At 39.5% G+C, this 23,322-nt stretch overlaps 1 protein-coding gene across 1 annotated transcript; it reads right to left on the reverse strand.

The window, feature by feature from the left end:
- Nucleotides 1–1,205: 1,205 nt before the first annotated feature.
- Nucleotides 1,206–23,050, reverse strand: LOC105381682 (zwei Ig domain protein zig-8). Its single transcript, XM_038106083.2, has 7 exons — nt 22,778–23,050; nt 14,578–14,845; nt 4,703–4,780; nt 4,095–4,178; nt 3,553–3,687; nt 2,963–3,176; nt 1,206–2,664 (listed from the first exon to the last, which is right to left on the reverse strand). Exons 2-7 carry the CDS (start codon nt 14,818–14,820, stop codon nt 2,486–2,488), a joined length of 933 nt encoding a protein of 310 aa, XP_037962011.2. The 5' UTR covers nt 14,821–14,845; nt 22,778–23,050; the 3' UTR covers nt 1,206–2,485.
- Between the last annotated feature and the right edge of the window lie 272 nt (nt 23,051–23,322).

Raw genomic sequence — 23,322 nt, forward strand, 5'->3', positions numbered from 1 at the left:
ATTATGAATCAACAGATTTTCGTATTTAATTTGTTCAGTAAATATATTATGTTTCTGCCTACTGTAGCAAGCATTATAATTAGCACACGCCACCAGGCATACAGGAGGATCGTGGGTGGTCGATATTTGCTTCGCTAATTTTCCCGAAGAATCCTTTCATCTACATTTGAAGGTTTCGAAACTGAAGATACGAATTGACGTTATTACTTACACTCCGCGTGGGAGAAACGGAGCTCAAAGAAAATGCTTGCTTCGGTGGGTATTTTAATTGAAATGGTAAATAACGTGAATACCAGGTAGGTAGGGAGGTATGTGAATGATAAAATACGTTACAGCATAATTCATTAGGTAAGGATTTTAATTCTAAATTGTATAAGTAAGGAGACTGTCTGATAAAAAACTCATAAGAACCTTATTCCACATTGTAGATTTGTAAAAAAAATATGATTTCGGTTTCTAAATATTGTATTTAATTATTAATATGGGAATTTTAATACCCTTCTGAAAACACTACCTGAATCATATACATACACTCACGAAATGAACTTAAATATCGCAGAATGATGCCTTCTGCTGAAGTTAGATTTTTCCGTTTAGGAGTAGTATAGTGCTTTTCTCACCGGAAGTATTTAATTGCCCGTGAGTGTTTATTATACATATAACTAGAGTTTCCATATATGTATGACCTTCAGTGAAGTCGCTACAACTATACATACCCAGTTACTACTGAGAAAAATATTTGCGCTAACGCAAAGTAAGCAGGAACCTAGAAACATTATTAATTGCCTAACTTCATTGTCAACCTAGTTAGTGCACAGAGAGGTCTAGGAGGGCGCTGGAGTAAGTAATCAGGTCACATACACACTTCAGCCCGCTGTGATGTGATTGGTGCTCCGCTGATGTCCCTCGTGGCTCCTCAGTCTCCTCTGCGCTCACTCAGACACTCATTACTTAGGCATTAAGTGCTGGTCATCAGCTGTGACTTGCTCTATCGATGGATGGATCCCCAATTTAATTAGTGGAATGTATGTTTAGAGTTAAGAAAGAACAGGATGGTTTCCTTTCCACTTCGGTATTTTACACTGTATGTAGGTAGGGCATAGATGTATACTTACATCTTACATACTTACCTGAGGTTCTTAATTATGTAGATAGTAATAGATCTGTTATTTAGGGAATCGATTGGAATGAAATAAAAACATGAAGTTGATCGAAATTTTATTTTATTTAAACAATTTGATGGAAGGAATGAGGACAGTCGTCAGATATTTACAATGATGTGGACCTCGTCTAGACCTCGACCTACAGTTTCTGCGTTAACCACCCGCTGCCTGACTGAGAGCATTCGTAGACCTACTTGGATGTAGACCCACCTCTGGCCGCGATCACTCATATAAAGTTAGACCAGCAACTTTACAACTTGCTCCCCACATAAATGTGCACTGAAGTAAAAGTGTCTCTGGGAGCTAACCACTCGGTAGTATCATCATCATCAGCCATCCCGACTTGGTCGCGTCCGGACGAGGTCCGTCGAGCTGCGCGGCGTGCGGCGCGTGACGTCACCACACGCCCGTGACGTCACCACACGCCCGCGCAGCCACAAGGGTCCGTATAAAAATGTAATCCCTGATGACTCACTTACAACAACAGAACTAGATACAGCTGGAGGAGCTCGAAGACATTTATTTAGACGATTTCAATGGCATCGTGATTTAATGAGTATCTTATTAATAAATGAGCGTTTTCAAAATGGACATTAAATGGTAATCATCAGTTCGAACAATATCTATGTTGTATTTATTTACATAAGTACAGTCGCCCGCCGCGGGGTCAGACTCCGCGGCGGGCGCCAACATTCAATTATACTTTATTTAATAATAAACTATTTACAATTTCACAGATCAGGTATCGATAGCGAATGGCCACTTCTCCTGTAACGGCTCCGGTGTCACAGGGACTAGAATGGCGTCTTCTATTACAATACGTAAATTACAATGATTCCGGCTACAGACTGCAGCGTCATATCATAACGCAACGTCTGCGGGTGGCGTGTTTGTGCAGTGTCCTAGAAACTCACAAATCTAACAGTTTTTGCGTTAATAAAACTTGCACATTGGTAGATAAAATAACATCCGGAAAATGAATTTTAACTTGTGCCGTAAACAAAGCAATTTAGATTTTCCCGTAACGACTCCGGCGAAATGAAAGGTCATAAATTAAAACTTTCCTATCATATATTCCGCATGACTACATTTACTGTTCAAGTTGTTCAAAACACTTCGCGATTGAAGACAATTTTCCAACACATATTCCTATTTGCATAAATATAATCCAATCATTAAAAGTTTTATACTCAAAACACGTTGCACAGTGCTTTAACTTTCTGAAGTTAATAATCAAAGTTTTCTCTTGAGTAATTAAGAAGTATTGTGTTTTCTCCCCACGGCTGCCATTCACGACATCTGCCCGAGTGATGTCACTGTGTTCATCGCAACGGCAGCCAGGCGGCCAGGCCGGTGGGCAGCAGCAGGTCCAGCGCCAGCAGCAGCAGCGCGCCCAGCAGCAGCGCGGGCAGCAGCGGGGCGGCGGCGCGGGCGGCGGGGCGCGGGGGGCGCGGGCCCGGCGCCGCCGAGCTGCGGGACAGCGTCGCCGCCATCTTGTCACCTGCAACCACCCACCGATACAGACACTGCTAGACTGCTACTGGTTAAGTACTAGAGAATGTGGATGACTAGTTCCATTTCCCCTATAGCGGTAGTTCTATGATTGCTGAAATTGGTACTTTTAACAGGTATATTTTAGCGCAGAGCGAGCCTCTTCAAGATCTAACAGAGGTAAAGTAGAGAACAGTAGATTTTTCAACCTTTGCAAAACCCCCTTTTAAAGAAAACCGACTCCTTCATAGATAGACTAGGAAATATAGCGGGAGCAATGGTATTATGGTATTGTGTGTGGTACTGACTGCCCTCGCTGACGTAGACCAGTATGCTGGCGGGCTCGGTGTCGGCGGCGCGGCACGTGTAGTTGCCCGAGTGGCGCGGCGCGGCGCGGCGGATGGCCAGCGTGCTCTGCGTCTTGCCGCCGCGCTCCGTGCGCACCGCCACGCCACGCGCCGCGTCGTAGTTGATCATGCGCGCGTTGTGGTACCAGAACACGTACTGGGGTGGTACCGGGCTCTGCAATACACAGGATTGTACAGTCGCGGCGAGGCCTTTCAGCTGTCCTTTTATATTCGTATGATGATGATAATAAAATGAACTCTGGATAAGTATTCTCCCAATGCACACTATCGCACCAATAGACACCGATATCAGTATAATCCTATAGTACAGAAAACAGATGGAAGTCTTGGTCCTGGTATACTTACTACTACTATTTAAAGACTGATGAGGTGCATTAAAGGGGCCTATACCGCGAATCATACGTATCAATCAAATCAGCAACTGCACCGTAGCTACACTGTCGAGCTTCAGGTGCACCCTGGGCAGTGATCAACTGTCTACTTATCTGCTGATTAATCCTTTCATCACAGTAAGAAGAAGACAGAGGTACCTTCTCAATGATGCAGACAAGCGAGATGTCGGAGCCGGCGTCCACGTGGTGCTCGTCCGCGCCCAGGATGAAGGCCTCGGGCACCACGATGTGCAGCGCCACCTGCCGCGACAGCACGCCGCTGCCCGTCGACACCTGCACGGTATTTATAAGCGTAAAATTAGGAACTGCAATCCCTCACACAAATCCCGCATTTTGCGGGATTGCAGTCCCTAGGTAAAATGCAAATGTGCTAAAAAATACTCTAGGGACGAGGTTTTAATGAGACTCTAATGGAAGCAAAGTGTGCCAGCAGCCCGTTTCTGTACGCTTGCCGGCAGACTGTAGACCGGCCATCAAACGGATCACTGCCGAATGTGTAAGTAGCCGACAGACTATTAAGTTAAAATAACTGTGGATTTTAGAAACGTTCTTATACCTAAAATAGTAGTTTCCAATGACTGGAGTACCTACTCCAAGTTTGCATGAAAGCTCTCGTTGTTTGTCAAGCTACACGATGTCTATTAACTATGCTGATGATCTGTAGATGTGTGAGGTCTCACCTGACACTCGTAGGTGCCGTTGTCTCTCTTCTGCACGTACTTGATCTGCAGGATCCAGTCGTCCGAGCCCTCGCTGTGCAGCACCTGCACAACCAACCAGTCAGAGTTTACATACACATTTACACTTACACAATTACAGTTAAGATATCGCTGTAGGGCTCCCGACTCCCACACATTAATAAACACGATACGACGTCGCGTCGTAAAAACGTCTCTTTTCCATGCTCAGATGCTCAAAGGGAGAAAGCGACGTCGTATCGTGTTTATGTGTGCGAGCCCGCAGAACTGACTCCGCCAGTGAATATTGAAGACACATTGTATACCAAATTAGTATGGATGCATTACTTATGCATGTTTAAACAGTAAAAAGATTGAAGAAGCTTTCAATACAAGAATCTTTTCAGAAGTTTCTATAGCGAAGTCCAAAAGTTGTGAGGTTACAACACGATTCCCATCGGCCTCCCTTTTAAATTAATTGATTTAATAATGCAGATGCACCCCAGGATTAGGATATTTCCCAATCAATTTTTTCACATCGGGTTTTCCCCTATAACGACCCTGCGCCACTGTGAGGTTATGTTATGTCCCGGCTAGCATGACGGTCTCACCTGGAAGCGCTCGTCGTTGGTGTACATGAACAGGCCCGAGCTGATGATGTGCCAGTCGCGCCGCCGCACCCACGAGATCTGAGGGGAAGGAGGATAAGTCAGATATATCTAGCCATCGTACATAGGAATAGTAGAATTGGTGGCTTTACTACCTACTAAAAGTAATAAGTATCTTTCAGACTAACAAAACGGTATTTTTTTAACTTAACCTAATAACCTAATAGTAATAGTAATAGTAATATATTTATTGCAACTATGTAAGTTTTACATTGGTCTTAAAATTATGTACACATGGTCCTTAACATAGTACCCTGTAGGGCATAGCAAGTTTAATTCTTATATCTAGGTAATAATATTCTAAGTAATACAAAGTAACAAATTTTAAGGTATTTGCTTACATAATAAAGATATAAAATCTACATTAAATTTTAACATTTATAATATTATAATCTTTAACATAAAAGTAGGAACTTAATTATTATTATTATTGTAGGTACTAATAACAGAATTATTGAAATATTTTGTTCATAATTAATAAAGATATAGGTATTTATAGTTAGTTATTTCAGTTTTCAAGTAGGTATTCATTTACTGAGTAATAGCATTTCTTTGTTAGAAGAGTTTTTAATTTGGAAATGAATTTATTATAGTTTAATTCAGATTTAATGAAGGTTGGAAGTTTATTATAGATTTTTATGCATTTAAAATATGGGCTATTGTTAAAAATTTGCATATTTGATTGTGGCACTGACAGTTGATTTTTGTTCCTAGTGTTAATTTTATGGACTTCGTTTACCTGTTTAAATAACTGCATATTGTTCTTTACAAACTTGGCTATTTCGAAGATATATAATGAGGGTAGTGAAAGTATTTTATGTTTGATGAAGAATGGTTTACAGCTAGTTGTGTTTTGGAGATTTGCTATGATCCGGAGACATCTTTTTTGTAGAACAAATAGGTCATGTACGTCTACACTATCACCCCATAGAATGACGCCATAACTTAACCATGCATTTGCATATGCATAGTATGCTGTGAGAGCAGTGTTTATGTTGGTGTTGACTTTTAGTACACCTAAAGAATAGATGAATTGGGACAATTTGCTTTTAATTATTTGTACGTGACATTTCCAGTTTAAATGAGTATCTAAATGTATGCCTAGTAACTTAAATGTGTTGACTTTCTCTATATTAGCTAGTTGCAGATCTATAGGAGCTTTTTGGTATGGCCTAAATTGGATCATTTTTGTTTTAAGGATGTTAATTTCCAGGTTGTGACAGTCTAGCCAATTTTTAGTTTGGTGAAAAATTTCTTTTAATTGTTTGTTGCAGTCATCTTCTGTGGAACTTTGGAGTAGTATTGATATATCGTCAGCAAACAGTATATTATGGGTTTTAATATGGTTAGGTAGGTCATTTATGTAAACAAGAAAGAGAATGCATCCTAGGACACTTCCTTGTGGAATTGAACAGTTGGTTATGCCGGTAGTAGATTTTATTGTAGCTATTTGTTGGGCGTGGAGGTCGGTATGTTGTATCTGAACGTATTGTTGTCGGTTTTTGAGATAGGAACGGAACCAGTCGTGGGCTATTCCGCGCACTCCTGAATCGTATAATTTACTAAGTAGTATTTTGTGTGACACCTTATCATATGCTTTAGATAGATCTAGCAAAAGTCCTATGGCATATTTCTTTTCATTCAAGTAGTTATATATTTCTTGCATGTACTCGTATTTATAAACAGCTAGTGTAGTTGAATGACGTTTTCTAAACCCGTGTTGATTTTTATGTAGCAAATTATTTTTTTCCAGGAAGGTATTAAGTTTATTAGTCATGGCTTTTTCATAAATTTTTGATATGACTGAGAGAAGTGCAATGGGCCTGAATCTATCCGGGTCTGTATCTTTTCTCCTTTTGTTTTTGGGTATTGGTATGATCTTAGCAATTTTTAATTTTTCAGGGAAAATTCCTTCTTTAAATGATTGGTTAATTAACCGTGTAAGGGGGTATTTCAGAATATCGGCGCAGCTTTTAAGAAGTTTGGACGGAATTTCATCATCACCAGATGTGTTTTTATTACCTAGGCTGTTTATTATTTTGAGAATCTCAGTTTCGGTAACTGGGTGTAGGAACATGGAGTGGAGTGAAGATGAAGCAGCGCGCGGGGGCGCGGGGGCGAGCGGGGGTGCAGGCGAGCCCGCCGTCGTCGCCGCCGCCGCCGGGCTCAAACCCTATTAACTAGAAGAGACTTATTTATTTATTTATTTTTCCCTAAAACCCTATTAACTAGAAGATTTATTTATTTATCCCTAAAACCCTATTAACTAGAAGAGACTTATTTATTTATCGGGAAAATACCTAGCTGTTAAAAAAAGTTGTAAGTAAAGAAAAGTAGTAAGTTCGTAGCTCGCACCGGCCGCCTCTCCGCTAGTAGGTGAAAGTTCTCGGTAAGGCACGAGTATATCGGGTTCACGTTGTATGTAACCTCGTTACGGTTCCCGGAAACAGGCAGGTACGCACCACTACATCTAATATTCATTGTATAATATTCCAGATTATGTTGATTTCATTGTATTGCGCTGATTGCCTATGGCTATGGTTTGTAAAGGATCAAAGGAAGCCGCTACATTTACCTATATTTGAATCAGATTAAGTATACAGGGTGGAATTCAAAATTCACATTAGAGACTCAATCATACATCATACCTAATATCCTTCATACTTTGCAAAATTATTCACGTAACATGTGCTGTGTCCTATAACTGTATAATACACGTCCGTAATCAAGTTCACGTATCGAAAACGTTCACTTGTTGTATGAATTGGGCGGATATCGGCGTATGGAGAGTCCCTAAAGTTTAATGAAGCCATCAGCAGATCCGATCAATCACGCCGCGCGTAGGCTTCGTCGACCATGGGTTATATTTACATCAGTGGCACTATACAGGGTGGTCCAACCACGGGCCCGCCGTTGAGCGCAACATAAATCTATGTCAATAGTAAATTAAAAAAGAGTTATTTATTTATTACTGAAAGATAACAAAAGAAATATTGTTCTTGGCCTCAGCAGGGTATGTAGTGGTTTATTAAAAAAAACATTTTTCTAAGAATATTTAGTATCCGATCAATATAGGGACAATAATCACATATGATGATACGCATTTTTAAAGGAAACACCAAACGTTCGTGATTTTTTCAGAAGTGACCGCGGAACTCCTAATTTTGCGAATGGCGTATAAACTGTAAATTATAGCACTTATACATCCTAACGTAACTCATTGGAGTGACTAATCCTTTCACGGGGACACTACACCGACACGCTAGAAGACCGGACTGTGACCTCGCTCGGGCACCCTGTATACGCCTCACTTGTAATAAGATACGGAGATCTTAATGGACCGCTTTGTATGAAAGCACTTGTACCCTTTTTCAAGTGAGGATGGGTGGGTAGGAGATTCACGTGAAAGCGATACGTAAATGGTAACATTATATTTTATTCCCTTTCAGTCAATCGTCGGAATCGGTATAAAAATGAATGTTTTCATAAATATGTACCTACATAGGAAAATCGTTTTAGAAGGTAACACGGGTTGGTAGGGTGGGTTGGAGGTTTCTTCACGATATTTTCCTTCACCGTAAGTGGACTAGGCATTTGTATAATAAGAATTCATTGGTGCATGCCAGGATTTGTATAGTTAGGCTATGCTAGGCACGGGGCACAAGACGCGTAAGACAAGACGTGGCAAAAGGTTTTGCTCAGCGCTGTATAAGGGTTGTCGCTACGGGGACATCTGAGTGAAACGCCGGTTGCTTTAAGACTGAGTATATTGGATAATTCAAGAGTATAGACGGATACAAATAAGGGCAGCTCCACAACACCACCCACGCAAATGAAAAAAAAAAAGAAAGTTACTAACTTACATTTTTTTTTTAAATCATAAAGAATACATACTTTTATGTTTGTCATTATAATAATTGTTATAACATATGGATTATGTTTACATTGATTACATTGAATACACTGATTACATTGAATACACTGATTACATTGAATACACTGATTATATTGGTTACATTGATTATGTGTTTCTTCTATTTCACAAATAACTTTGTTCTATTCTTATGCACGATATCGACTTTTCCATCTTTTATTACTTTTACATTCGGTGACAAGTCTTCTAATACAACATAAGGACCATTATACACATTTTCAAATTTATTTCCGGTTTCATTTTTTATTAGAATACAGTCATTGGGCTTGTATGTTACACTTCTGCTGGTTTGATTAGCTTTTTCTGTTCTTATAATTTTAGATTGTATCAAATTTTGTCTAGCTTGCTCCTGAGCTTTTTGTATTCTGTATTTAACTAGGGCTGGGTAATTATCACAATTATACAATGGTTCTACCTGTTTCACTAAATTACTTGGGATATTACATATTTTACCAAATACAAGTTCATACGGAGTAAATTTTGTTGAAGTATGGACAGTTGTGTTGTAACTAAAACACCAATATGGCACCCATGTGCTCCACAATTTTAGTTCATTGTTTGTTTGTATTCTCAGGAAAGCATTTAAAGTTTTATGCGAGTTCTCTAATGATCCTATCGTTTCATGATGGTAAGCTGTCGATGTCAATTTCGATATTTTCAACAATTCACACACTTCTTTCAGGACTGAATTTAAAAATTCAGTTCCGCGGTCGGTTGCGATTTCTTTTGGAATACCGTACCTAAGAATAAAACCTTCCACGAACGCTCTCGCTACTGTAATAGCATCCTTACTGTCTAATGCATAAGCCTCCACATACTTGGTAAGCTCGCACTGTATGGTTAATATATAAACTTTATTAAAATAATCCTTAACTAGGGGCCCAACTATATCTAAATATATTTTATCAAAAGCCGATGTTGCCGTAGTTGTAACGACCATTGGCTCTTTAACCGGTATCGAGTGTTTTTGTGTTTGACACTTACTACACTTGGAAACATATTCCTTGACGTCTTGTTCCATTTTTGGCCATGTGTAATACTTCTTTATATTATTAATCATTCTGCGTATACCTGCATGACCTGCTGTAGGTAATATATGAAAATCATTCATTACTACTAATTTATCATCATTTGAATTGATTCTTTGCTTCTCTTTTATTATATAAATTCGCGGTCCGGACCGTTTATATTTATTACTTTTATTACAATCGTTGGCTAGCCATTGTATATATTTATCATTACTATTATTTTTCATTATATAAATTTCTTTTATATTTGTTTTCTCACAGAACTGCTCAAATTCTCTCACGTATACGTCTCGCGTAATACATGATCGAGATTGTGGGCAAGTATAAATCGTAAACCTTTGTGGATCATAAACAAACAATTCATTTCTTTCATTATCTATCATTCTTTCTAACTTTTCCCTTGATGTAAACACTAATTCTACAGAATTTTTCGGCTTACTAACCATTTCGACTATGTCCGGCTGCGCACACCGTTCACCCTCGGAAATGTTATCATCCGTAATATTCTGTTTAACCTCTTTTTCCTGTTGTTCACTCCTCTGTCGTCTTGTCATAACACTCACAACATGCTCACTCATTCCTTTCAGTTCATCCGATGTTAACAACACTCGTGATAATGCGTCTGCAGCTGCATTATCCTTTCCTTTTACATACTCTATTTCAAAATCGTACTCTTCTAATTTTAACCTGAACTTAGTTAGTCTGCTGCTTGGGTTGTTCATATTGAATAAATATACCAGAGGTCGATGATCTGTAAATATTCTAAACTTTTTCCCTAATAAATAATGCCTGAAGTAATTTACTGACCAAACTATAGCCAAAAGTTCTTTTTCTATGGTCGGGTAATTTAATTCTGCCTTATTGAGTCCACGACTGGCGTAAGCAATTGGTAAATTGTTTTTGTTGCTTAACACCGAGCCTATAGCCCTTCCTGAAGCGTCTGTTTGTAAACGGAACTCGTTTTCTGGTGAGAAATCTGGAAACTGTAAAACTGGGGGTGTTGAAAGTGACTGTCTCAATGTTTCAAATGATTCTTGGCAACTGCTGTCCCAAATAAACGTTGCATATTTTTTACATAATTTATTTAGAGGTATTACAATTTCACTGAAATTTGGAATAAAACGCCGATAATAGTTACTAAAGGCCACAAATCTTTTTACCTCATCTACTGTTTTCGGTACCGGGTAGTCAGTTAGTGCCTGAATTTTACCGGGATCTGGTTTAACTCCGTCTGGCGTAACTACATGACCTAAATAAACGATCTCCTTTTTTAGAAACTCACACTTTTTCGGATTTAACCTCAAGTTTACTTCTCTTAGTCTGTAAAATACATCTATTAAATTTTTATTATGTGTTGATAAATTTCTCCCAAAAACAATCAAATCATCAAGATATACTAGGCATTTCTCGTAATTTAATCCGGATAAGGCAACTGTCATTACTCGTGAAAAGGCACTGGGGCTTATTTTTAATCCCATTGGCATTCGTTTCATTTGGTATTGTTTATCAAATGTGAATGCAGTGCACTTTCTACTTTCTTCATCTAATTTCACCTGATAATAACCAGAAAATAAATCTAAATGGGTAAAGTAAACAGAGCCTGTTAGGGCGTCGAGAATGTCAAGAATGTTAGGTAAAGGGAAACGGTCATCAACAATATTTTCATTCAATTTTCGGTAATCTATTACAAGCCTAAACTTTTTTTCTTCTGAAACTGATTTTTTAGGTACGAGTAAAATAGGGCTGGACCACGGGCTCTTGGTTTCTTCTATGACGTCATCGTCCAACATTTTTCTTAACTGTTTTTTAATTTCACCCGCCTGAAATTTAGGTAGGCGATATTGTTTTGTGTAAACTGGATCCGTGTCTGGTTTTAACTGTATTTTTTGTTCAAAAATGTTGGTGGTTGTTAACTTATCTCCATCTAAATGAAAAATATCCGAAAATTTGGCACATATTTTTTCTATTTCCATCTGTTCTTCCCCATTCAATCCTTTCAAATTTAATTCATGAAACATTCTCTTTACACGTTCAGCATTATTTACGGGTTTTTCATAGCTTAATAAATCATACTCCGCTAGTGAACCTACTTGTGGTTTGAAAAAACTCAATTTAATTTCGCTGTTCCTTGTATTTAAAATTTTTATAGGTATTTTTCCATCTACCGGACTCACTACTAAACCGGCCATAAAAACACCTTCACTCAGTTGACTTGGATAAACCACACAATCTTCATTCATTGAAGTTGACACGAAATGTATTGACTCTGATCGCGGCGGTACTGTTAAGTAGTTATTTAACCCAATATTACCCATTTGCAACGGTATATAAGTTCGTTCATTATTATTCTTTAGTGAAAATATATTTAACTCATAGTCTAAAATTCCATTGTACTTGCTTATAAAATCAAGTCCTAAAATTCCATCACATTTACAGCACAAGTTCTTAAACACGTGAAACTTGTGTACGAATTCCTTTCCTTCAAAGGCAAGTGTTAGATAAACAAAACCTTCAGAATAAAGTTCACCACACACTCCGTTTATTCTTACCTTTCCATTATGGATTGGAATGTTATGATGTCTCAATTTCTCGTACTTTATGGCGCTAAGCGACGCGCCAGTGTCTATGAGCCAATTATGACTCTGTCGATTGGTGTCTAATATTACATTGTTATAACTATTATATGCACAAATATTAGCATGACCGACGAAAAAACATGCTGTTTTCGCCTGATTGTTCTGGAAAATTTTCTTCTGGCGGCGTAACTGCGTCATCAGCATAATGTACATGATGGTCTCGACTCAGGTTGCTAGGGAATGACTTACCCCTTGCGCCTCTGCCCTGGTGCCTAGGGAAATATCCCCGGCTTCGGCCCCGATTGGTAGAGTATCCACGCCATTGCTGACTCGGTGGATCCCCGCGATTGCTGTTTCCGCCTCGTCCGTGGGAATACCCTCTCTGCTGTCCGCGCTGAAAACGTTGGTAATTTGGCCTGTAACCCTGGTCATATCGCATTATCGCGCCGTCTGATGGTCCCGACGATATCTCCTCGTCCTTGGCGCCACGAATTGCGTCTTTTAATGACGTATAATTTCGTGCTGAGATAATTATGCTTAGGTGACCATTTCGCAATCCGTCTGAGAACCGCTTGATAGCCTGTTTTTCATTAATTGGCTTTAGAATTTCAAACTTAGTTGGGTCTCCTTCGGCTTGCGAAATAGTTAGGTCAACAAAAAGTTTTTCTATTTCTTTTCCATAGTCTTCTATGGTCTTTTGATTTTGTGACGCACGAAGTAACCTCGCCTGAAGAGCGGTGAAAGATTTTTGGACCAATAAATGTTTTTTCATGTCTTCTACTAGATTAGAAACTGATGTATAACTAGATGCTAGCCTAAGTTTTGCGCTTTCTGAAAGACGCGTTTTGAGGACGAAATCAATCAACGTCAGCTTACCATCATTTTGTAATAATGACGCATACATTTCAATAGCCGATATTAACTGCATTACAGATTTTTCACTACTGTCAATAATCGGCAGCAAGGCCACAGCCGTTTTTAAATCAAATTTTTCCATTTCTTGACTTTCTTTTGTACTACTTACTGAACAAAATTCCTGAATTTGTGTATATATTGTATTTATCCTAACACAAATTTCTTTTATCTCTATGATATCGGAACCTTTTATCTCGCTATTACATATTTGCTCATCTATTAATTCCGAGCACTTGACATATTCAGCATATACTCTAGAAGCTTCATCATATTTATTTTTTAAAGTTTCTGGCGTTCTTCTAGCCTGACTTAATTTTACAAGATTATCTTTTATTAACTTATATATAATATTTTTAAGCTTATCTGCCATGGCAAATTATAGTTGACCATTTTTATACCTACACTTTAGTCTACTTTAAAATAACAATAGCTTAGAGTTTAATTATTAATTAAAATCGGTACCTTATAGTCCATGTTTACCACTTAATCTCCATATGGGCATCGGAATGTCGCAGCCGCCCATATACATCAACCGACGGTCGCGTGGAATACCCTGATGCACTAATTTACGAATTTTACGCGATCACTTTAACTGGCAAATTTTTATTGGTCTGTTCACACTTGCTCCAAACCATCTTCCTTGTGGTCCGGATTGCCACGACGACGGTACACCGAACGCCGCAAATGCCCGCTGTTCAGTTCACGCCGAATCCACTTTGTATGGCAGCTCTTGTATAATTTCGCCATGAAGAGACACCCAGCAAACAGGAACATGATAATCATTGCAGTTAGGATTACATTGGTCGTACTAAGATGGGTTTTAATTTCCTCTAATGAAGAAGCATTCGAACCCGCTGCGTTCTGCGCTATTATTATTTCTTCCTTAGACTGAGGCTTCCCCATGATTTTATTTCTTCTTTATGTCTCGTTCATTGAAAAAAAATAATATAGTATTATGCAAACATTACGATCACGATTATTTTCACGGATAGTCCCAAAATAACTAGGTACACGCCACCATTTAATTTAATTAACTATTTCACTTTAATATTCCGCCATTAATTATTATTTAATTATTTTTATCTCCGCACTAAATACAGGACAGGACGCGACGCGAGTCGCGCCGACTGGCAAGGTCGCCATATAAGGGTTGTCGCTACGGGGACATCTGAGTGAAACGCCGGTTGCTTTAAGACTGAGTATATTGGATAATTCAAGAGTATAGACGGATACAAATAAGGGCAGCTCCACAACAGCTGCGTGACGTTACCTCGAGAACGAGCGCGCGGAAAACTTTTGTCTTCTTATCTTGAGCACATGCTAGGCATGCTGCAATTAACTACAGCTACAGTGAACACGACGTACCCCTCTCTCGCCGAGGTCGCGCACGGGGCAGTGCAGGAAGGCGACGCCGCCGAGCTGCACGGGCACGTCCTCGCGCGTGGAGTTGAGCGAGGGCTCGCGGTGCAGCGCGTCCAGCGCGCCCGCCCACAGCTCGCGCCACGCCGCCTCGCCCTCCGCCTCCGTGGGCGCCGCCGCGGGGGGCGCGGGGGAGGGGGCGTCGCCGCGGGCCGCGCCCAGCAGCAGCAGCGCCAGCAGCGCCGCCATGCCTCACCGGGCCACCCGCCGCCGCCTGCAACACAATATTTAAGTTAGCGTGAGAGCTTAAAATGAAAGAGTACTTAAGTAAGTACCTACGAGTATAGGTATATATAATAGTGATATTAAATTTCTTAAATACCACAACCCCATACATAAGGCAGGTGCAGTGATCGTTAGATTATGGTTTTAGATCATGCTAGACACGATACCTAGATTTGTAGGTAAGTATTAGAAGCTGCTGGTGTAGTATCGAGGTCACAGCCACTAGCGCCTCAAGCCCGGCTCACACGCGCCGCCCGCCCGCCCCGCCGCCGCCGCCCGCCCGCCCGGCGGAGCGACTAATGAAATAAACTTTACACTAAGAGCCCTCCAGACTCCAAATTGTAGGAATTCGTTCCATTTATTGATTAAATTAGCTTGTACTACATTTTGTTGAGTGGGAACTGTGTAAATAGACTTTCGTTTACTTTATTCAACTGTAGTAAACAGTTTGTTTACAATCTCATCTACGACTAAAGGTCCTTATTTAAATATCGGCGGTTGGCTGCCCACACCTAGAACATAGTTCTGAATAAATTTTCACTATGAATATTTACGCACGGGGAAGTTAAGCTATTGGACTTTTCTAATGTAAAATAAACTAACTAGCGAAATCCCCGCCAGCTGAGGTTCGGTTCAAGTTGCTTGAAACGAACTGTAACATTAGCTGGCTACAACCTGCAAGTACATTAGCATAGAGTATACGTCAACGTATGCCACTGTAGCTGTAAATATTCATAAAGAAAAGAGTTAGTAAGAGCACACAATATTATCACTGTTTACAGTGCCCATGATGCTGCATGGGTATCAAGTTTTATGTGATGCTTATTAATTAATGTTCACTTGATGGCAATAAAAGATGATAGATGAATGTAGTTTGCACTGCTACTCGGTAGTACTACTTCTCGCAGCATCATACATCTCGTACAGAACCATACTCTAACACTACAAAAACTAAATAATGAGAGCTGGTATGCGCGATTGGAGCGGCCCCCGCGTCCTGGGGGGTCAATCTCTAAATCAACGAACGAACAAACGAGAAATGCTTTCCAAAGCTTAGGAAAACAAAACAGCAGCGCGTCTCTCCCGTCTGGCTATCTCGTTGTATTGTTCGTTGCCCGAGAGTGACCCCTGCGGGTGTGGGTGCTCGTAACTCTCGTGAGATGGTATCTGAGCCCGCGTCCGCAGCCGCTTACTGCGTCGCCATCCATCCATTGGCTTGTTTTATATGTAATTGTAAGTATGTGGTTTGTCATTTTGTATTATCATATTATCAGGTATTATCATACATTGAACAATAATGAATATTTCTGTAGATAACTATCTAATACTTAAACATAATTTACTATATTATTCAATTTAATTTGCGCGCGTAAGTATCACTAATATCTACGTCGCTGCTACTGAAGGGGTAAGTGAAATCAATCAACGCGAACAGGACAGCAGATGCCTCCAAAACCTCGCATCAATAAAGCGTTAGATTTAGGTCCTTTAAGTAATAGGAAACCCTATCTTATCAGATCATCGTTGTTTATTTTATAGGGATAAAAATGTATATGAAACTATTTTTTCGCGCGAGTTTCACCTTAAAATGTTTTCCTCTGGGAGTTCCAGGATAGAAACCTTCCTGCACACCAAAATGTCATGAAAATTGCTCCATAAATTTTCCAATGAAACAATAACAAAAATCCATCCATCTATCTATACTAACAAACTTTCATGTTTAAAATTCGCCAGTGTTTCTGTTACAAAAACCATACACATACACAACACAGGTGCGACCTGCCCCCGTGGCTCGCCCCGGCCCCCGAGCCCCGGCCCCCGAGCCCCGGCCGACGTGTCGGCAACTGCCCGGACCACCCTCTATTACTCAATTACATGAGCAAGCGGTTTCCTACCTCGTGAATGTTGAAGCCAATTGCGAGCAAACCGCACGCCGGCGCAACAACACAACACGAGCAGAATAACTTCCCACCAGTTCCCTTCAAACACTATTAAAAGTTTAATTAAATTCATCGTCATCGATACGACGAGGCCGCGGGGGCGCGGGGGGCGCGGGGGGCGTCCCACGAAACAGTTGAATAACTACCCGATGAGAGACGGAGCTATAACCTCATCCACAACTGGCAACTAGCGCAGATCTATGCATACACTACAGCCGGCAGAGTGAAACTTTAGCAATCTGAGTGACTGTGTGAGGCAGCTGTATGTATGTTGGTTGTGCACTTACCGTGTATCGTCTTATCGATTTGGGAGTGATTTTGATTCATGTAAGACATAATACTTGCATTGAATCGCAGAAACAGTTGCTCTTTTTAATGTCTCTGGGTTTCAAGAATTTCAAGCCTTTCGATCGGAATGATGTTGTTATTAGCTAAAGTCTATTATTTTATTTCAGATACCTACTGAATTGACAAGTGCAAGTTTCAAGTTAATCCAAATTGATGTTTTCAATTTAGTATCAAAAGAATAGACTTCAGTCCAAATAACAAGTACCATGTCTAAAATTCTAATGATGAAAGTACTTACTAGTTATGTAAAAGTAACTTATTAAGTGCCAATTTCTCCATAGTCGGTTAGAGTATAACCAGGGAGTAGTGGTTGACTTTTGACACACCTGTCATTAATTTTATATGGAGATGACGTATAATTAATAAATCAATCCCTGTCGGTTAAATAACCGACTATGGAGAAATTGGCACTAACTGTATTACTTAATAATTAATTGAGTATTGGAGCGGTGGTAGCTCAGTCGGGTAAGCGCCCGCTTCTCACGCCAGAGATGCGGGTTCGAATCCCGGCGCTGACATGTACCAATGAGTTCTTTCCTGAATTTAAGTTCAATGTATACCATCGCTCTTACGGTGAAGGAAAACATCGTGAGGAAACCTGCATATCTAGATTTAGCACATCTAGATATGTGAACCCACCAACCCGCAGTGGACCAGCGTGGTGGGAAAAATGGTCCAAGCTTAGGAAGGCAGTTTAGACCTTGGGGATATGCACAAAGATTCCATTCGAGAGAGCCAGGTGCAGGTACCCCCACAGAGAATAGAATAGAATAGAATAATTGAGTATTAACATCTTGTAAATAGATTTACTTATATGCATACCTGCCTAAAACTATATAATAGTAATTAGTACCTACCGAAGTAAATAGATGATAATTATTTGACACCGTCATCGTCACTGGGAAAGGTGCCCAAAAGGCTAATAGTTAATTAATATTGCATGTTTTTTGCCTAAATTTTGTAATTTAATTTAATACATTATTTGTAAATGCTGTGCATGTCTGTTATGTGTGCACACTTCGGACCTACACTATTATAAACTTAATTTTAATTCAATGTTTGTAGTGTGTGCTGTTGACGTGCCAATAAATAAATAAATAAATAAATAAATAAAGGCTGGCTGCGTTTCCTCGCTTAATAGCTTAGTAATTTAATATGAAATAATAACTTAACTTAATAATTTAATAGACGGTCGAATGGCGTAGTGGTTAGTGGCCCTGACTGCTATGCCGAAGGTCCCGGGTTCGATTCCCGGCTGGGGCAGATATTTGTTTAAAGACAGATATTTGTACTCGGGTCTTGGGTGTTCATATTTATATTTAATATGTATCTATCTATATATTCGTGTAGATATATCAGCTGTCCGATACCCACAACACAGGCTCTGCCTAGCTTGGGGTCGGATGGCCGTGTGTGAGACGTCCCCACATATATATTTATTAATATAAACTAATAAATAATTAAAACAAACTAAATAAGTTCTTCATTTATAACGCTATATATATGTCCTAATGAAACATCTCTAGTAAATATTGTTAGCACATCCCAGACCCAAGCAGTTCAAATTGTTGAACAAGAGTAAGTATGTCAAACGCCTAAATATGACGAAATATTTTTTATAATATTATTTATATTGGTATTGACATAAAATCATACGATATTGTACAGCGCTAAACCCAACATCCTGGGCATCAAGGCACGGACATAAAGTCTGTGGAGTGATAATAAAATCTTTAAAAAAAAAAAAAAAAAAAAAACCCAACATCCTGTTTTACTTGTGTCTAATTTTAGTGGCAAGTACTAGGTACTCTTCAGCATAGCCGCAATAAGCTGGTTTTCAGTCAGCACCTGGATTCCGTCGAGCCGTGCGGGGCGGGGCGGGGGCGGCAGCGGCAGCGGGGGGGGGGGGCGGCTCCGGGGAATCTAAATCGACTGTTTAAACGACGACATTGAGTGATCACCTCGGCCATTCCTCCAAGCGTATTTAGATATTTATTTGCTGGCTGTTTGCATCCCACTGACACATTTACTTAAGTATTTATTTATATTAGGTAAGTAGGTATACTATTATCCGAGAGCCTTCTATATCAAAAAGTTTTCGAGGTCGTATCAACATACCTACGATATCACTCTTTATGATTCAATTTGTCTCTATACCGTGTGTTTTGAAATTGGGTACAGTCTGTTTGAGCCACAAAGCTTTGGCCAAATATTGCGAGAGAAAAGAAACACAATAACATCGGTTTTAGAGGCATCAGAAAACTTAGAAAATTATTGCAAAGATTGCAGAAACTTTAAACATAAATTGCGGCGCGTGAATGCAATAAAAATCTAATGAATAGATTATTGTGCAATACGGATTAATGAACTCAAACTCAAACTCAAACTCAATTTTTTTTATTCATCGTACAAATATAAAATTTTCTGATGAACGTCAATTTTTACAAATTACTCTCCGTTCGGATAAGGGGGGGCTCTTTCTGTCTAAGGAGAAGAAGAACTAAACTAGCAGTGAACCACTGCAGCGAAACTTTAAGTATTATGCTTTAAAATATATTTTATTAAATATACAAACAGTACTACTTCGATTATTCAGAAAGAAACTACGATACATATCTCTAATAATATATTTTCGCTAAATATGCTTTTCTTCATCTCTATTAAATAGTAATAGGTAGTAGGTCTATGTTATAGGTCTAGTTTTGCATCGGCATTGTTTAGGCACGCTAGTTTTGGGATGACCTCGTTTCGATTATATCCGAATAATTTTAATCATTAGAATCTGCTCAGTAGTAAAGTTAGGTACCTACTAGTAGGCAGCATGTACGTGTGATTGTTTACATTTCACTGATATTTGTTGACTATGCAGAGATACTTTGTGGCTGCTGAAAGGCAATGAAAAGCTATTTGTTAACTGATCAGTGTTGCTCCGCGAGTGCACTGCAAGCTTCATTAAATTTATTTATTCTACGCTTCAAACAAAAATATTGTTATCACCTATCAAGTTATCACAATACGGTGATGATAATAACGTAAAAACTTTAAAATGCTTTTGCGTGCTATTTACTGTTAGTAGTTATGGAATATCGAATACATAATAATTAATATGCTATAGTTAATTTGTAATGTAAAGTAATTTTATATCTAAGTACACCATGTAAAATCAAATCGTGGTTACCTTAATTACTCCAATGTAAACCAATATCCACATAATGAGGCGTGACAATTAAAAAATAAATGGATCTAAATACATAATAAGTACGTAATAATTCTACATTTCTACATGTCAGTAACTGGGCAATTATCTAGCTATTTCGGTAATATGCCCATTAGCATATTTGAATGGTAATACCACAATATCAGGCCAAACAATCAATATTCGATTTAATTGTACGTTTCCATACCGATATTGTATTAGCATCAAGTTACAGGTAATTTCAGTGTCGAGAGACAAACTAGTAGCAGTTGGCAGCAGCAGAGTACACGCGGCTCTCTCTGACTACATTCTTGATATCGCTGGCGGTTTTTAAATGGAACCTAGTTAAAAAATTCAAAAAACCTTCTTGTTTATCCTATCTATAAAGAGGATATATCTGTAATTCAATGCCACACATGCTAACAGTGGAAGCAGGGAAAAATTTAAGTATTTTTGGATCAAAATAGCAGAAATAATAGCGCATGTCAAACAGCCATGGCCATTTATTACTTCTTTATAGTCCGTATAAACTAAAAAGATGAATGGAGCTTCCGCATGGGCATGTGTGCAGCAGCGAGCAGTATCCACTTCACACCCTGTTTATAGAAATGTTCAACTTGAATCCAACAACCGTCAAACGTATGAGTTATTTAGTCTCCCCCCTACTGTACTTACGTTGAGGGAAGGAGTTGATTTTTTCATACAAGCAATCGAGTCGAACTACGGATCGATACATGTCAAATTGTTCGTAGTCACTACGACCCAGTGACTTTGTATCACGCCATGACATGACCGATGGAGAATACTTGTCTCGTATGACGTAGTACTTCATTCAGAGCTGCGATCCCGAATTATGTTGACACGTATCGATAGGTTATTCGATATAGCATGGGCGGGTCACGGGGATTTTAACGAGATCCTCGCTTGTGAGTTCCTGGTGCAGAGAACACATCTAAACAAGAATCTAAAAAATCTCATTCAACCCCAAACAGGTAGTTAATTTTATGTAGAACATTAAAGAAACAAAAATACTGTAGGTAGACTGATGATAAAGTGAATTCAAAATGTGAAAGTTGACAAAGTGTATTCGGAGTCTCCAACTGAAGCTCCCGGGTGCACGGTGGCGGCGGCGCTTCTCATTCAGAAGACACGCTCGGGCTACCGACGAAACTTTGCGAGACGGTTACACGCGAGCTAGATAGGTACTAAAGTTGAAAACTCAGCACAATACTTATACATATAGCTGTATGTAATGTATATAATTCACTTCAGAAACTAAAAGCTTGTTTTAAAAGATTCTATAGGTAGATAGTCGGTTTTTCGATAAAAAGGTTCGCGATTAGATTTAATCATCTACCTCCATTACACAATTTTATTGTTGTATGTATTATATTTTTGATTGAGTGTTATTTTGTACCAAGTAACACGGTATACACAATGTATACGTAGATAGATGTTACACTGAACTTCATAGAGGCGAACACAATCAGTAACTTTGATATCAGCAGACAGAAGCGCAGTTTCTATAGATAAGTAGGTAGGAATAAACATTGTGACGGATTTCATATGTTGAATTTGAATTTGAATTTGAGATATATGAACGATGACGATTTATGGAATTCTTATTATTGATAATTTATTGAACAAATTGTTCTTTGACAGAGAGGGACTAAACAGGGTAAACATTTAAATAGCAAAATGACCTACTTATAACTTTTCTATGAATAACTAAACAATATTCGGGTAATCGGGTTAGTAAAGCTGAGCACAGGCAGACTGCATCGCAGTGACTGTTGCTATATAGAACTGCATGCAGTTATTTGTATGACTGCGTGCAGTCAGGATATCAACTGCACTACATAGAACAGTTGTTTTTGATTATTTGCTTAACTTAGTTCTTAATAATTCTAGACTCGAATGCCGAGAAGCCACTACAGTGCAGTAGGGACGAATCCCGCGCTGCTCGTGTCCTTGAAGACACGGGGCGACTCCTCGCGACGTCGCCAGGGCTCAGCTGAATGTGTCGCGACGTCGTCGTACTACTTGCAAGAATATACTGATGTGATAGAACGCAAGGCATTGGCGCTGGCAAGGCAGCGGGGACTCCACTTATTACTATTGTATTATCAGTCGTTCGACCCTTTGGGATAATTTAGAAAGACATAACAAAATTGGCTGTAGCTATGTCTGTAAACTATCTAATGTTTCCTAGCTACAGAACTGAATCTACCTGATAAACTCTCGATATAATTGAGTCTCCATTGCAACTTTCAGTCGATTGTATTGTATACTCGTACCTACCTAGGAATACAGTATCGGTTACCAAGGAATAAAGTTTATAATAACTACGCAAATCCAAGACGGCAACGTAGAGACAAATCCACGTGTTGTTTGACCGATTATCCACCTATTCTGTGATTAAATTTGTAACACTTACATTTGGCAAATGTATTTTTGGTCGCTGATGATTCTGAAGTGTTCTCCAACTGCTACAATCCTCAAGTAGCGGCGGCGAGGCGCGCGACTCACGCGGCCGCCGCACGAGCGCGCTGCATGGCACACTGGTCACTGTAGGTAGCACTTGTTTACAGGAGTTATAATGATATCACTGAACAGAACTATCGCGGTGTGTTCGCGTCACGTGTTCGAGTACTGGCGGTGGCCGGTGCGGCACGTGCGGTGCGGTCGGCGAACGGCGCGCGACTGCGGGGTGGGGCGGGGCCGCGGGGCGCGGGGGAGCGGGGCGGGAGGCTGCTGGGCTACGAGAAAATTGTCTACACTTAATGCCTTTTATGAGTACTGAGTAAGTATCTAATGTTTAGAAATGGCTTGAACCGCCATAAAAATTTCATAAAAGGTAACGGTCTGTAATTCAACTCCTTCTCCCGGTGGAATTAAATTAATTTATACTCCAAACATTCTCAGTAGTGACTGTAAATTCATTACAAAATTAATAATGAGCATCTTTTAACGCTGCTAAAT

This window comes from Plutella xylostella, chromosome 19 (genome assembly GCF_932276165.1).
Source record: "Plutella xylostella chromosome 19, ilPluXylo3.1, whole genome shotgun sequence".
Taxonomy (NCBI): Eukaryota; Metazoa; Arthropoda; class Insecta; order Lepidoptera; family Plutellidae; genus Plutella; species Plutella xylostella.